At 48.0% G+C, this 12,603-nt stretch overlaps 1 protein-coding gene across 1 annotated transcript; it reads left to right on the top strand.

The window, feature by feature from the left end:
• The first annotated feature begins 899 nt into the window (after positions 1 to 899).
• Positions 900 to 12,297, top strand: LOC144741955 (DNA topoisomerase 2-beta-like). The gene is given in 37 exon segments (XM_078624446.1): positions 900 to 920; positions 1,328 to 1,492; positions 1,677 to 1,767; positions 1,870 to 1,933; positions 2,975 to 3,120; positions 3,207 to 3,304; positions 3,592 to 3,804; positions 3,984 to 4,157; positions 4,365 to 4,466; positions 4,544 to 4,681; positions 4,768 to 4,906; positions 4,984 to 5,141; positions 5,229 to 5,354; positions 5,426 to 5,536; positions 6,374 to 6,479; positions 6,552 to 6,661; positions 6,940 to 7,032; positions 7,123 to 7,237; positions 7,355 to 7,476; positions 7,597 to 7,745; positions 7,825 to 8,056; positions 8,135 to 8,269; positions 8,343 to 8,543; positions 8,618 to 8,813; positions 8,885 to 8,976; positions 9,241 to 9,396; positions 9,464 to 9,547; positions 9,813 to 10,007; positions 10,079 to 10,211; positions 10,324 to 10,476; positions 10,616 to 10,840; positions 10,958 to 11,050; positions 11,147 to 11,242; positions 11,340 to 11,468; positions 11,543 to 11,634; positions 12,156 to 12,211; positions 12,213 to 12,297. Coding segments are annotated over 37 exon segments (4,794 nt in total).
• Positions 12,298 to 12,603: the final 306 nt, after the last annotated feature.

Below are 12,603 nucleotides of genomic sequence, written 5' to 3'. Positions count from 1 at the left end.
GTTTGGCAGTCCGTGTTCATCGGACAATTAGCTGTACGTGGAGTTCCTGACAAACGATTGTCTTGAGTAGGTGGGGCATAAAGCCACGTGACACAGAATGGTGCGTTCAGGAACATATCTGCTGTAACACTCATTTTTCCGACATCCTGCGTTGGATCGACAGAACAACCCCCTGTAGGCGGTGAATGGATGAATGTCGGTAACGCTGCCGACCAGTTAACAGATTTCAAGGAAACTGCCTCTTGAGATGTCCCGAGCGCGATTCAACTTCTATTTCCGGCCTACGGAGACGAGGTTCAAAGCAGCTTTAGTCTCGACTCTTCCTATTGGACGAACTGCCGGTTCTTGTACAAAGCAGCCATTTGATTGGCTGATGCCGGTACTCACAGCTCTGTTTGTGGGTTCGATGGCGGAGCCGGACGGAGGATGCGGTTAGCTTACCATCGATGTGTTTCTCCCTGAACATTATCTATTGTGTCCGGAGCGGTTCCGTCCAGCTCTTCTTTTATTTTGTTCTGTTTCAGAACCAGGCCGAAGGCCGCTTCACGTTTTCCCACCCCCTAGTGTCTCGGAGGGGCGCGTAGCTCGGTTAGCATCTTTGTTGGAAATTGAGGCCCAGCGGCACCGGGTTGGAACAAAGCAGCAGCTCATCAGCGAAGAACATGGGACAGAAGCAGCAGGGTCCAACTAGCACCGTGTGATTGCTCTGTGGTTCGGTTTGCTCATCGTCGCTGGAAGTGGATACATTTTATTGCATTACTGGTCCGAGTATAACAAAGATGTCTAACGGGGCAGCGGCCAGCGGAAGTCCAGCTGCGTGGACGGTGAGTTGGAGTCCCGGCGCGGCTGTGTTTGATTGTTCACTGATTCACGTCCCGTCTGAACAGATTCTCGGAAGCATGGACAGCGTTCGCTTCAAGGTGCGAACAAAGACTGGACTGACTGTCAACAGAACCTTTCATTGAATGCCCTTAGCTGAGGAACCAGAAGTTTCTAATAGAAATAGAAAATGACTAGATGAGCGTGTTTCATTATAAATACGAATCAATAACAACTTTCTTACGGACTTTATCCTTCATGGCTTCTTCTCACGGACCCCAGTTAGATCCCAGAGATCACTGTTGTTGTTGTTACTGTTGTTGGATGTCACCTGATCACATATCCATTTTCTGTTACATGTTTGTTTTTTTTCTCCACCTTGGAACCTGATGTTCAAATATCAGTGATCTCTGTTGACTTTCTAACAAGTTCCAGTCATGACTGGAAGGACTCAATGAGGACCGATGACCTACTGTGTTTCACATCAACCATATGTTGGTCCAAGCAGGAGGCCGCCAACGGCAGAGGAGATCCTGGAAAGGTGGAAGGGGCTAAGAAAGACAAGCCGGGCTCCAGGTTATCCGTGGAGAGAGTGTACCAGAAGAAGACGCAGCTGGAACACATCCTGCTCCGTCCAGACACCTACATTGGTTCTGTGGAGCCGATCACACAGGTGGGTTGGGAGGGGAGTGGAATACGTTCTCTGTTCGTCCAGACACCTACATTGGTTCTGTGGAGCCGATCACACAGGTGGGTTGGGAGGGGAGTGGAATACGTTCTCTGTTCACTAATTCACGCAATCACGATTTATTTCCTGTTTGCCTGCACTTTGAATAGTCAATGATTGTCTTCTTCAGCAAATGTGGGTGTTTGATGAGGAGCTGGGAATGAACCAGAGAGAAATCACCTACGTCCCCGGACTTTACAAGATCTTTGACGAGATTCTTGGTGAGTGATGTCACTCAGCATGGTTGTCATGACGATTGAAAGGTTGTTTTCCACCAGAGTATGTGCCTCTGACCGTTGACCCATGAACGTGTTTGCGTACAGTGAATGCAGCAGATAACAAACAAAGGGACAAGAACATGACGACCATTAAGATCAGCATCGACCCGTGAGTATGATCAACACCAAGCAGTCACTTATTTCACATCTGTGTATGTGTATAGAAACGTGTAGCAAAATGCTTGTTATTTTTTGAAATGTATTAAAAGATAGTGTTGAAAGTGCTTCACTGGGCTTAAATTGAACATTTCAATCTAAAACATTAAGCAAAATAAAAAAATTCCATATAAAAGTGCTTGTGCTTAAAGTGGTTTACTCAGAGGACCTGATCATTACAGCCTGCCATTGAAATGCAGCTGGGAGAGGGACACTTTTTCTACACACTTGTCATAGCATATGGTGTGTTTTTGTCACCAATCCACTCTCACCAGCCAGGCTCTGACCACACTATTTACCGTAAACACAGTGCATTGCGTTATGTTCCTTATTGTACCTCAGCCAGGGAAATAGTTTCATCCAGTCTTGTCTGAACGAATACAGGTTGGGCTTTTTACTTTCAGTGTCAGGGCCAGGCTCTGTCTCAGACTCTGGTTCAGAGTTTGCTGTTGTCGCTGAGGGACCGGGGCTTGGCGTCTACTGATTGAGGGCTCAGTGTCATGGCTGGATGAACTCTCATTAGTGGTTGTAACCGTAGGCTTACTTTTCTTGATTAAATAAATGTCAGTGTCCCTACCTCTCTTCATTTTCCATTTTTTTGTGCGTTTGGTTTCCTTTTCATTTCAGTCTGCTGCTGGTGCTCAGGTCGTTTAAGCACACAACCGTGAACAGGATCGTAGCCAATCAGAGGCACAGACCTGCCCTAGTCTCTCTTACTGGTTTAGAACACAATATGATCCTAACAGGATTGTGGGTTCAGTCACAGGAGAACAGAGAGATGATGCGCTGAATAGAGAATTAAATTTTTTCATCCGTCAGGTGTACTGGTGCGACCTAGAAAAAGAGTTAGTCGCACACTTAAAAATTGCCAAAATGGTTGCACGCTTGAGCCCTAGCGCGCATCTGTGTCGCACGCATGCTGTCGACTCGGGGTGCAGACTTGTGCAGCTCATGTGACTGAGCTCAATGACTCGGCGTCTTCTACCTCCACCAGCGACTCCAACACCATCTCCATCTGGAACAACGGGAAAGGAATCCCAGTGGTGGAGCACAAGGACGAGAAAATGTACGTCCCAGCGCTCATCTTTGGCCATTTGCTCACCTCCAGCAACTATGATGATGATGAGAAAAAGGTCACAGGTGAGAGGATCAGCATTAATATCTGCAGTTCTACCAGAGAACCCATGATCGCCAACCTCCAGCACTCACCTTGTGTTTGGTTCTAGGGGGGAGAAACGGGTATGGAGCTAAACTCTGTAACATCTTCAGCACCAAGTTCACAGTGGAAACTGCCTGCAAGGAATACAGACACAGTTTTAAACAGGTGAGCAGGTTCACATACTCAGCTGCATCACTCTAATCCAATGTGTCAAATCACACGTTTGTTATCTATGTGAGTGAAAACGAGCTGTTTCTTTAGGACCTCACCCAAATTACACGATCCTCATCTATGTGAGTGACCTAACTCTTGTATCTGATTAAAGTGTGTGTGAGTCACCTCCATGTGGCAGTCTATGGGAGTAGATGCACACTGATATTCAGGTGGAATTCAGCACAGGTGACAAAGGAGCAACGAATGTTTCTCTATGTAACTGACTTTTACCGCCGCAGACGTGGCAGAACAACATGTCCAAGACGTCAGAGCCAAAGGTGAAGTTCTTCGACGGGGATGATTTCACCTGTGTGACGTTCCAGCCGGACCTAGCTAAGTTCAAGATGGAGAAGCTGGACAAAGATATTGTGGCTCTGCTGACCCGTCGGGCGTACGATGTGGCCGGTTCCTGCAGGGGTGTGAAAGTGTCACTGAATGGAAAAAAGCTACCTGTAAGTCTTCTCTTGCTTTTCTTCATGTGGCTGCTGCTGTCATCAGCCACTGTCAGTGGGAACTTTCGAGTCGCTGCCTCTCATCTCGTCCAGTCAGCTGAAATATTTTAGGTTGACTTTTGCAGTAGATTCGTGGGAAATGGTAAGACAAGCACTCAGATGTGCGTTTACTGTCGAAGGTCACTGGGTTCCGCAGCTACGTAGATCTGTACGTTAAGGACAAGCTGGATGAGACAGGCGTGGCCCTGAAGGTGGTCAACGAGGCGGTGAACGAGCGGTGGGAGGTTTGCCTCACAATGAGCGAGAGAGGATTCCAACAAATCAGCTTTGTGAACAGCATCGCCACCACAAAGGTTTGTGCTCATCACGTTTAACCACCACCAATTGTTTCACTTGACTGCTTCGCGCACAGAGCTCACAGAACATGCACTGCTGTCTGATCTTGCATTGCTGTCACTGTGGGCTAACACAGTGTTTACCTCCTACAGAGATACACTACATCACATTCTCATTTGATGTATTTGACGGTGCAGGTGATCAGTAATTTGTGCACGTTCCAGGGCGGCAGACATATTGACTATGTGGTTGATCAGATCGTGTCCAAACTCATTGAGGTGGTGAAGAAAAAGAACAAAGCAGGCGTGTCCGTCAAACCGTTCCAGGTGCAGTCATCAAAGTACATTTTCCAACGTCTTGTCGACATGAGGTACAAACAGATTTTCTCTCGTCTGATGTTCAGGTGAAGAACCACATCTGGGTGTTTGTGAACGCCCTCATCGAGAACCCGTCCTTTGATTCTCAGACCAAGGAGAACATGACACTCCAGACCAAGAGCTTCGGGTCCAAGTGCCCCCTGTCTGACAAGTTCATCAGGGCGGTGAGGGCACTCAGCTCGCCACTTCCTGTTTTATTGACTTGTCAAAAGTCGGTCCTGGAACCAGATCGTCTCTCTATTACCTTCAGGCGACCAACTGTGGGATTGTGGAGAGCATCCTGAACTGGGTGAAGTTCAAAGCTCAGACGCAGCTCAACAAGAAGTGTTCGTCTGTGAAGTACAGTAAGATCAAAGGAATCCCCAAGCTGGATGACGCCAACGACGCTGGTACGTTCTCAGCATGTTGTTTGTGCAGTGACATGTTTGTGCAGTTGGCTCACATTAATGTCCGTGGTTGTTGTCAGGGGGCAAACACTCCTCTGAGTGCACACTCATCCTCACTGAGGGCGACTCAGCCAAGTCTCTGGCCGTCTCCGGACTGGGCGTCATTGGACGAGACCGATACGGAGTTTTTCCCCTCAGAGGGAAGATCCTGAATGTGAGAGAAGCAACACACAAACAGGTATTTGTGTGTGTGTGTGTGTGTGTGTGTGTGTGTGTGTGTGTGTGTGTGTGTGTGTGTGTGTGTTGACCTCCACTGTTGCCACAGATCATGGAAAACGCTGAAATCAACAATATCATAAAAATCGTGGGTCTTCAATACAAGAAGAGCTATGACGACGCCGAGTCCCTGAGGAGTCTGCGCTACGGGAGGATCATGATCATGACGGACCAGGTGACATGCTGTGATCAACAAAGACAAACAGCTGATTGATCAGCTGCTCAATCATTTGTCCTTCTGTCCAGGATCAAGATGGCTCCCACATCAAAGGTCTGCTCATCAACTTCTTCCACCACAACTGGCCATCGCTGCTCAAACACACATTCCTGGAGGAGTTCATCACCCCCATTGTTAAAGTAACGCACACACACACTTGATTTGTTATGGAGCTGGATGATGATGTGAACACTGTGAATTCCTCTTGGAGATTAATGAAGTATTTATGAATCTATGAACAAACATCTCCTGAGATGTATTGCTCTACTACACCAGCACTAAACCAGAGGTTTGCCTGTATAACAGGCAAAATGACAGTATTTGATTTGACATGACTTCGGTGCATTAAGCTTTGAAATGAACCAAATGTCACAACGAACGTTACCCACATGTTTCACAGCAAACGGGACATGTGTCACCACAAACGTCACCCACACGCCTCACCACGAATGTCACTGACATGCAGTACAACAAACGGCACGATGCGTGACTAATGCTAAAACGAGCGCAAGGGGTGGGTAAAAAATATCGGACTTAAATAACAAACTTGTGGAACCACTTAAGCCAACATCGTGCCATTGGTTTGGATTAAAAACAGACAACTTTGTCTGCAATCTACCGCTAACCTCTGTCCACGCACAGAATATAAGAATCCGTGGCCGTCTTCAGCTGCCAGGACCTTCGACCATACAGTGTCGTGGAAAGGTTCAAGGTTTTAAGAAGATAGTATAGACCTGTCATGTTTTTTACTTTTGTACTACATATGCACAGGTGAGCTATTATGGTGCTGCTAATGTTTTATTGCTCAAAGGTGTGAAGTAACATCCTATGTGTTATCGGCATGAAAATAAATCTTTAAAAATTGACATCAGGTATTCTTATGTGTGTATTTCTACTTCTTACTGAATCGATATAGAAGCATTTATAGTTAATCAGGTCTCCAGGTCACCTGACTGCTGTCAACCTGTCATCTGCAGGCCACCAAGAACAAACAGGAAGTGGCCTTTTACAGCATCCCAGAGTTTGACGAGTGGAAGAAACAGACGGAGAACTATAAGAACTGGCACATAAAGTACTACAAAGGTTTGAACAGAATCTCTGAGGACTTGTCAAACACTGAGTGCGTGTGGGAGACTCATGGACCTGTGTGCACAGGTTTGGGTACGAGTACCAGCAAGGAGGCAAAGGAATACTTTGCCGAGATGGAGAAGCACCGCATCACCTTTAGGTACAGCGGTGCAGAGGATGATGCTGCCATTACCCTGGTGAGCTCACATACACACACAGACTGTGATCAGATGGTTAATACACAGATTATAGGAATAGAAGAGACACACACCGTCACCCTGTATAAGCACAGTCAAAGGAAAAATGACCAGCTGGTCCCTGCCGACATCACAGTGTCTAACACGCCACTTCCTGTTCATATGTCCCTCAGCTGGAGGACGGACACAAGTGGCAGCTTGTACAATATTGATGATTGATCAGGTCAGCATCCCCTTTGTTAACCATCATCAGTTGTTGACTTGTGGAATGTCGTCAGGCGTTCAGTAAGAAGAAGACGGACGACCGTAAGGAGTGGCTCACCAACTTCATGGAGGACAGACGTCAGAGACGGATTCACGGCCTGCCAGAGGTCGGTGTCCTGTTAGACTGTGTGACGCTGCTTGTGAAGAACTTGGCGTCAGTGTGTGTTTGTCTGTGTCCGTGTTTGTTTGTCTTTCAGCAATACCTATATGGAACTCAGGCCAGACACCTGTCCTACAACGACTTTATCAACAAGGAGCTCATCCTCTTCTCCAACTCAGACAACGAGAGGTCCATTCCATCGCTGGTGGACGGTTCGTTAAACACCATGACACCATGACGGTCTTCACTGAGTGTACATTCATACGCAATGTGAAGCTAATGTACAGTATATGTAGTAATGTATATACACTGTGTGTGTGTGTGTGTAGGTTTGAAGCCCGGTCAGAGGAAGGTCCTGTTCACATGCTTAAAGAGGAACGATAAGAGAGAGGTGAAGGTGGCGCAACTGGCAGGTTCAGTGGCAGAGATGTCTGCTTACCACCATGGAGAGGTATACCGACACGCATACACACCAATGGACACACATGTTTGGACAGCAGATTCACCTGCGTTTCTTTGAGGGGATGGGGTGCCCACGGGTTCACTTTCAGTCACCACCATTTGTCTGCAGCAAGCGCTCATGATGACCATTGTCAACTTGGCCCAGAACTTTGTGGGTAGCAACAACCTGAACATTCTGCAGCCGCTGGGTCAGTTTGGGACTCGAATCAACGGTGGCAAAGATGCTGCCAGTCCCCGTTACATCTTCACTATGCTCAGGTAATGTTTGACAAGGATATGTGACACATGGGGGGACTTGTGACACGTGACCTATGACCTGTCGCCATCCTCCCCGCAGCCCTCTGGCCAAGCTGTTGTTCCCGGCAGTGGACTCCAACCTGCTGAAGTTCCTGTATGACGACAACCAGAAGGTGGAACCAGAGTGGTACATTCCCATCATCCCCCTGGTTCTGGTGAACGGTGCCGAGGGCATCGGGACGGGCTGGGCCTGCAAGATCCCAAACTACGACCCGCGAGAGATCGTCAATAACATCAACCGCATGCTGAATCAGCAGGACGCCCTCCCAATGGTAACCAGGGAAGGAGGGGGAGAGAGAGGGAGAAGCAGGCAAACGAGCAACAGTGTGTATTTCCCATTTTGTGTCCAGCTGCCCCGATACAAGAACTTTAAAGGAGTCATCCATGAACTGGGTCAGAACCAATTCCTGGTCAGCGGAGAAGTTTCTGTCATCGACAAAAACACCATTGAGATCACGGAGCTGCCCGTGCGGACATGGACACAGGTGCCGCAGATAACGGCATAACTCGTTGAATGTACGTCTACAAAGGTGTGTGTGTGTGTGTGTGTGTGCGCAGGCCTATAAGGAGTCTGTGCTGGAGCCGATGCTGCAAGGCACAGACAAAACACCGGCTCTCATCAGCGACTACAAGGAGTACCACACAGACAGCACCGTCAAGTTTGTGGTGCGCCTTTCAGAGGAGAAGCTGGCTCAGGCTGAAGCTGCCGGCCTCCACAAGGTCTTCAAGCTGCAGTCAAGCCTCACCTGCAACTCCATGGTAACGACCGTCTTCCCCTAGACACAAAGCATCAGCTGCGTGCGCTGTGACAGCACCTATGACTTCCTCCTCAGGTGCTCTTCGATCACATGGGCTGTCTGAAGAGGTATGACTCGGTTCAGGACATTCTCAAGGAGTTCTTTGAGCTGCGCCTGCACTACTACAAACTGAGGAAGGACTGGCTGCTGGGCAGTCTGGGAGCCGAGGCCTCCAAGCTGTCCAACCAGGCTCGTTTCGTCCTGGAGAAGATCGAAGGGAAGATTTCCATCGGTAAGAATGAATCGGGCCAATAACTCGATGGAACCGCCTGCTTCAATAATCCAGTCTTTGTGTCCTGGCAGAGAACAAATCCAGGCGAGACCTGATCCGTATGCTGGTCCAGAAAGGCTACGAGTCTGATCCTGTCGCTGCGTGGAGCAAAGCTCAGGAGAAGGTACAGAGACTCAGTTCTGGAGAACTCCCGTCACCTTCATTCTGTTGCTCAGCTCAGTTAAGATTTGAACCCACACAGGAAATGATACAACACTGCTGCAGACTTCATGTAGGTCGACTCAGCCAAACAGACAGGAGCATCTGTCGTTGTTGTCGCCTCATTGGCTGTGATGTGCCGGTTTGACAATAGTTCACATTTGTGCTTGGAATTCAGCCATTAGACACCTCCTTTACGAGCTTTGACATGGAGTTGTGTCTCTGACAGGCTCAGGAGGAAGAGGAGCGCGATGGAAACGTGAGTGACAGTTCCATAGACTCTGGCTCGTCAAGTGGACCAAACTTCAACTACATCCTCAACATGCCTCTGTGGTGTCTGACGAAAGAGAAGGTGGAGGAGCTGCTCAAACAACGAGACCAGAAGGTATCACTTAGTTCACGTACGATGTGTGTCTACGTACAATGTGTTCACGTATAATGTCCTCCGACAGAGAGGAGAGCTAGGCGAGCTCCAGAAGAAGTCCTCTGAAGACCTGTGGAAGGAGGACTTGGCTGTGTTCATCGAGGAGCTCAATGTTAGTTGTCACTCTTTACTTAACACTTTGCAGAATTTGCATGGGTGACAAAGTGAGTGTAAGTGGTGCGATAGTAATGTGGTGGCTGCAGTGTGCTGTGTGATCAGACGCAGCTGGAAGAATATTTCCTGGTTTCATGAGACGTTTTCATCAGCAGAACAGTTCTAGTTGTGGTTCCAGTCAACGGTTTTGTCGTCATGTCCGTTTTTTGACGGATTGTAGTTGCTCTCAGTCACGTGTGTCATGAACACTTATTGGTCGTCAGAACGTGGAGGCTCTGGAGAGAGAGGAGCAGAGTTTGGGGCGAGCCATCAAACTGGTGAAGGGGAAAGTGGGCAAGCCCAAAGCCAAGAAGATGAATCTCGAGGAGACCATGCCGTCACCGTTTGGTCGCAGGGTTGATCCGCCGACGCAGCCTCTGAAGGCAGACGCAGCTAAGAAACTGACCAAGAAGAAGAAGGTACGTGATGACTGACAGTTGTTGATGGCAGATGATCAGTGTGGACTGGAGGGATTCCATTCTCATCTTAGAGTGACGCTGACACAACCGTGAAGTCTGAGTTTGATGACGAAGCTGCGGGAGGCGAAAGTGGAACTGCTGAAAACCAAACCACTGTAGTGAAACCAAAAGCTCCACGTGTGAAGAAAGACAAGAAAGAAGCAGGTGAGTGATTATGTCCGCAGAGATCTCCTCCGTGATTGATCTACTGTATGACAGGCTGTCAGAGGGACTAGAAGTCAGTTGATCAGCTGAGTTTATGGTAACCATGTTCCAGGAACTCCGCGAGCCAGGAAACCTCCAACGCCCAAAGGAACTCCTGCCAAGAAGGTGAAGAAGAGAAACCCCTGGTCTGACGACGAGTCCAAGTCAGACAGCGACTTGGAGAAGGTCGTCATCCCCAGAGAGACCAAGTCCCAGAGGATGTCAGGTTTGTATGACGATCATATTTAACAGCAACCTTTAAAAATGAGACCCGTGTGACCTCGGACCTGGTGTCTTTGTTAAAGGTCAGGTGACTTTTGACGGGACTTCTCCATCCTTTAATAACAAACAGACTTGTCTTTCAGCGTCCAAACCAAAGTACACGTTTGACTTCTCTGAAGAAGAAGATGACGAGGGAGACGAGGAGCCGGACGGAGACGATGTGGCTTCTTCTCCAGTGAGGACGTTCAAGGAACACGATGGCGTCCCCGATGGAGAAGACTGTGATGAGGACTCCTTCTCTCCCTGCTGGACAAAAGAACATGTAAGAATGAAGCTGCAGGCTCTACAGTGTCCAACAAGGGGCACAGGTCAGGACGTGACAGGCCTCAACATGATTGTCAGTGATTCTTAAAGCTACGCCTGCTTAGTGCTCCTGTCACTCATGTTCGGGGCAGATGGTGCCTGCTCCTGTCATTCATGTTCAGTGTGGTTTTCCAGGTCTCGAGATGTTCCCAAGAAGGAGACCAGCAGCGGTTTCTTCAACAGACCAGCGCTCTCGGAGAAGAGCAATGACAGTGGTACGTACAGCTTTAGTCACATGACCCTCCCAGAGACTTCTGACAGTCACACAACCTGCCTCCAAACATGAGTTAACGTTAGTGCTTGTTTTGTAGAAGAAGGGTTCAAGTCAGACAGTGACGATGGCGATGCGCCCGTGTTCTCCACCTACTCCAGCAGCGCAACATTCGACAAACTACCAGCAAAGCAAGGTACTGGGGCAGGGTCTGAATAAGTTTGGAATGTTCTATGAGCAGAACGACAGCTGCGACCCCTAAGTGCCTCTGACGGTCGCCTCGTTTCCTCCAGCAGCTAAGAAACCTGATGGCGTCGTCAAACCTAAGACCCTGTTGACACCAAAAGCAAAGAAACCAGACAAATCCATCTGGGACTCAGACTCAGACTCTGAGTCAAAGAAGCCAGTGGCAGCTCTTAAAGGTACAGTGCTACTTCCTGGCTGTTGGAACACCGCCGTCAAAGATGCGTCTGTTGAACTGCTGAACTCTGTGCAGGTAAAGGTCAGGGGAGGAAGAGGCGGGGCTCCAGCTCAGAGGACGGCGAGTACAGTCCCATGAAGAAGATGACGAAACCCGCCACCAGCAGAGTGAGTCACTTCCTGTGTGCGTGCATAAGTACTGTCGCACATGTATCTAAACACAGAAACAAGCTCCAAACAAGCGCAGTATAAAGTACTATAGTAACCCATAGTGAAGTATGAAGCACTGTTGTGTGTGTGTGTGTGTGTGTGTTACACGTGTACACATAGAAACAGGCTCAGAATACATGAAGTACAAATATCTCAATGATGCGTACATCTGAGTACAAATTCACACTTTGTGTCGATCCCAGTTCACCTGATACTACACGTGTTACTGTGTGAATACACATACTTTTTGTTTAAATATATCGAGTCATCACCGGTCACATGATGACTTTGCTTGACTCGAAAGCTCCACTTTTTGGACTGACATGCATGTGCAGCTAGCCACTCAGCTTCAGCCGTGTCACAAACCAGCAGAAACGTCAGCAGCTTCACCAGTTTCACATCCTGGAACTTGTTCTACAGTTCCACAGTCCAGGTTCTGAAGCTTATGTGCTGTGGTAATGTGAGTTATCTTCCTGCAGAAGCCTCAGAAGCCTCTGTCCGATAACGAGGACAGTCCCGAGCGCAGCCAACGTGCCATCCCACCTCCGACAGGCTCGCGCCAAGAGGGATGTCAAGTACTTTGACAATGAGGAAGATGACGAAGATGACATGTTTAATTAGTTTCCTCCGTGTTCTTGCAGACTTTTGTACATCGGTTTCTTTTTTCATTTCTGGTGATGTTGAATAGTTTTTACAGTGTCAAACATGTTTTTATTACATGTAGTTTTTTTATGCTCATTGAAATGTTACGTATTTGTCAGAAGCAGCTTTTAGAAGTTTAGATGCTGTCACACATTTTAACTGTTGAAGGTCAATGTAACTTTTTGAACATGAAATTCAAAGTAAACAAAATGATCTTGAAGTGATTTATTCTTTTGAACGCACACACACACAACATAGTTGGTTCAGCAGCTCATCAGGTTCATG

Source organism: Lampetra planeri, unplaced genomic scaffold (assembly GCF_965212315.1).
Source record: "Lampetra planeri unplaced genomic scaffold, kcLamPlan1.2.h2 scaffold_785, whole genome shotgun sequence".
Classification (NCBI taxonomy): domain Eukaryota; kingdom Metazoa; phylum Chordata; class Hyperoartia; order Petromyzontiformes; family Petromyzontidae; genus Lampetra; species Lampetra planeri.
The sequence above is the reverse complement of the archived record's forward strand: the minus strand, read 5'-3'. Positions and strand labels throughout refer to the sequence as shown.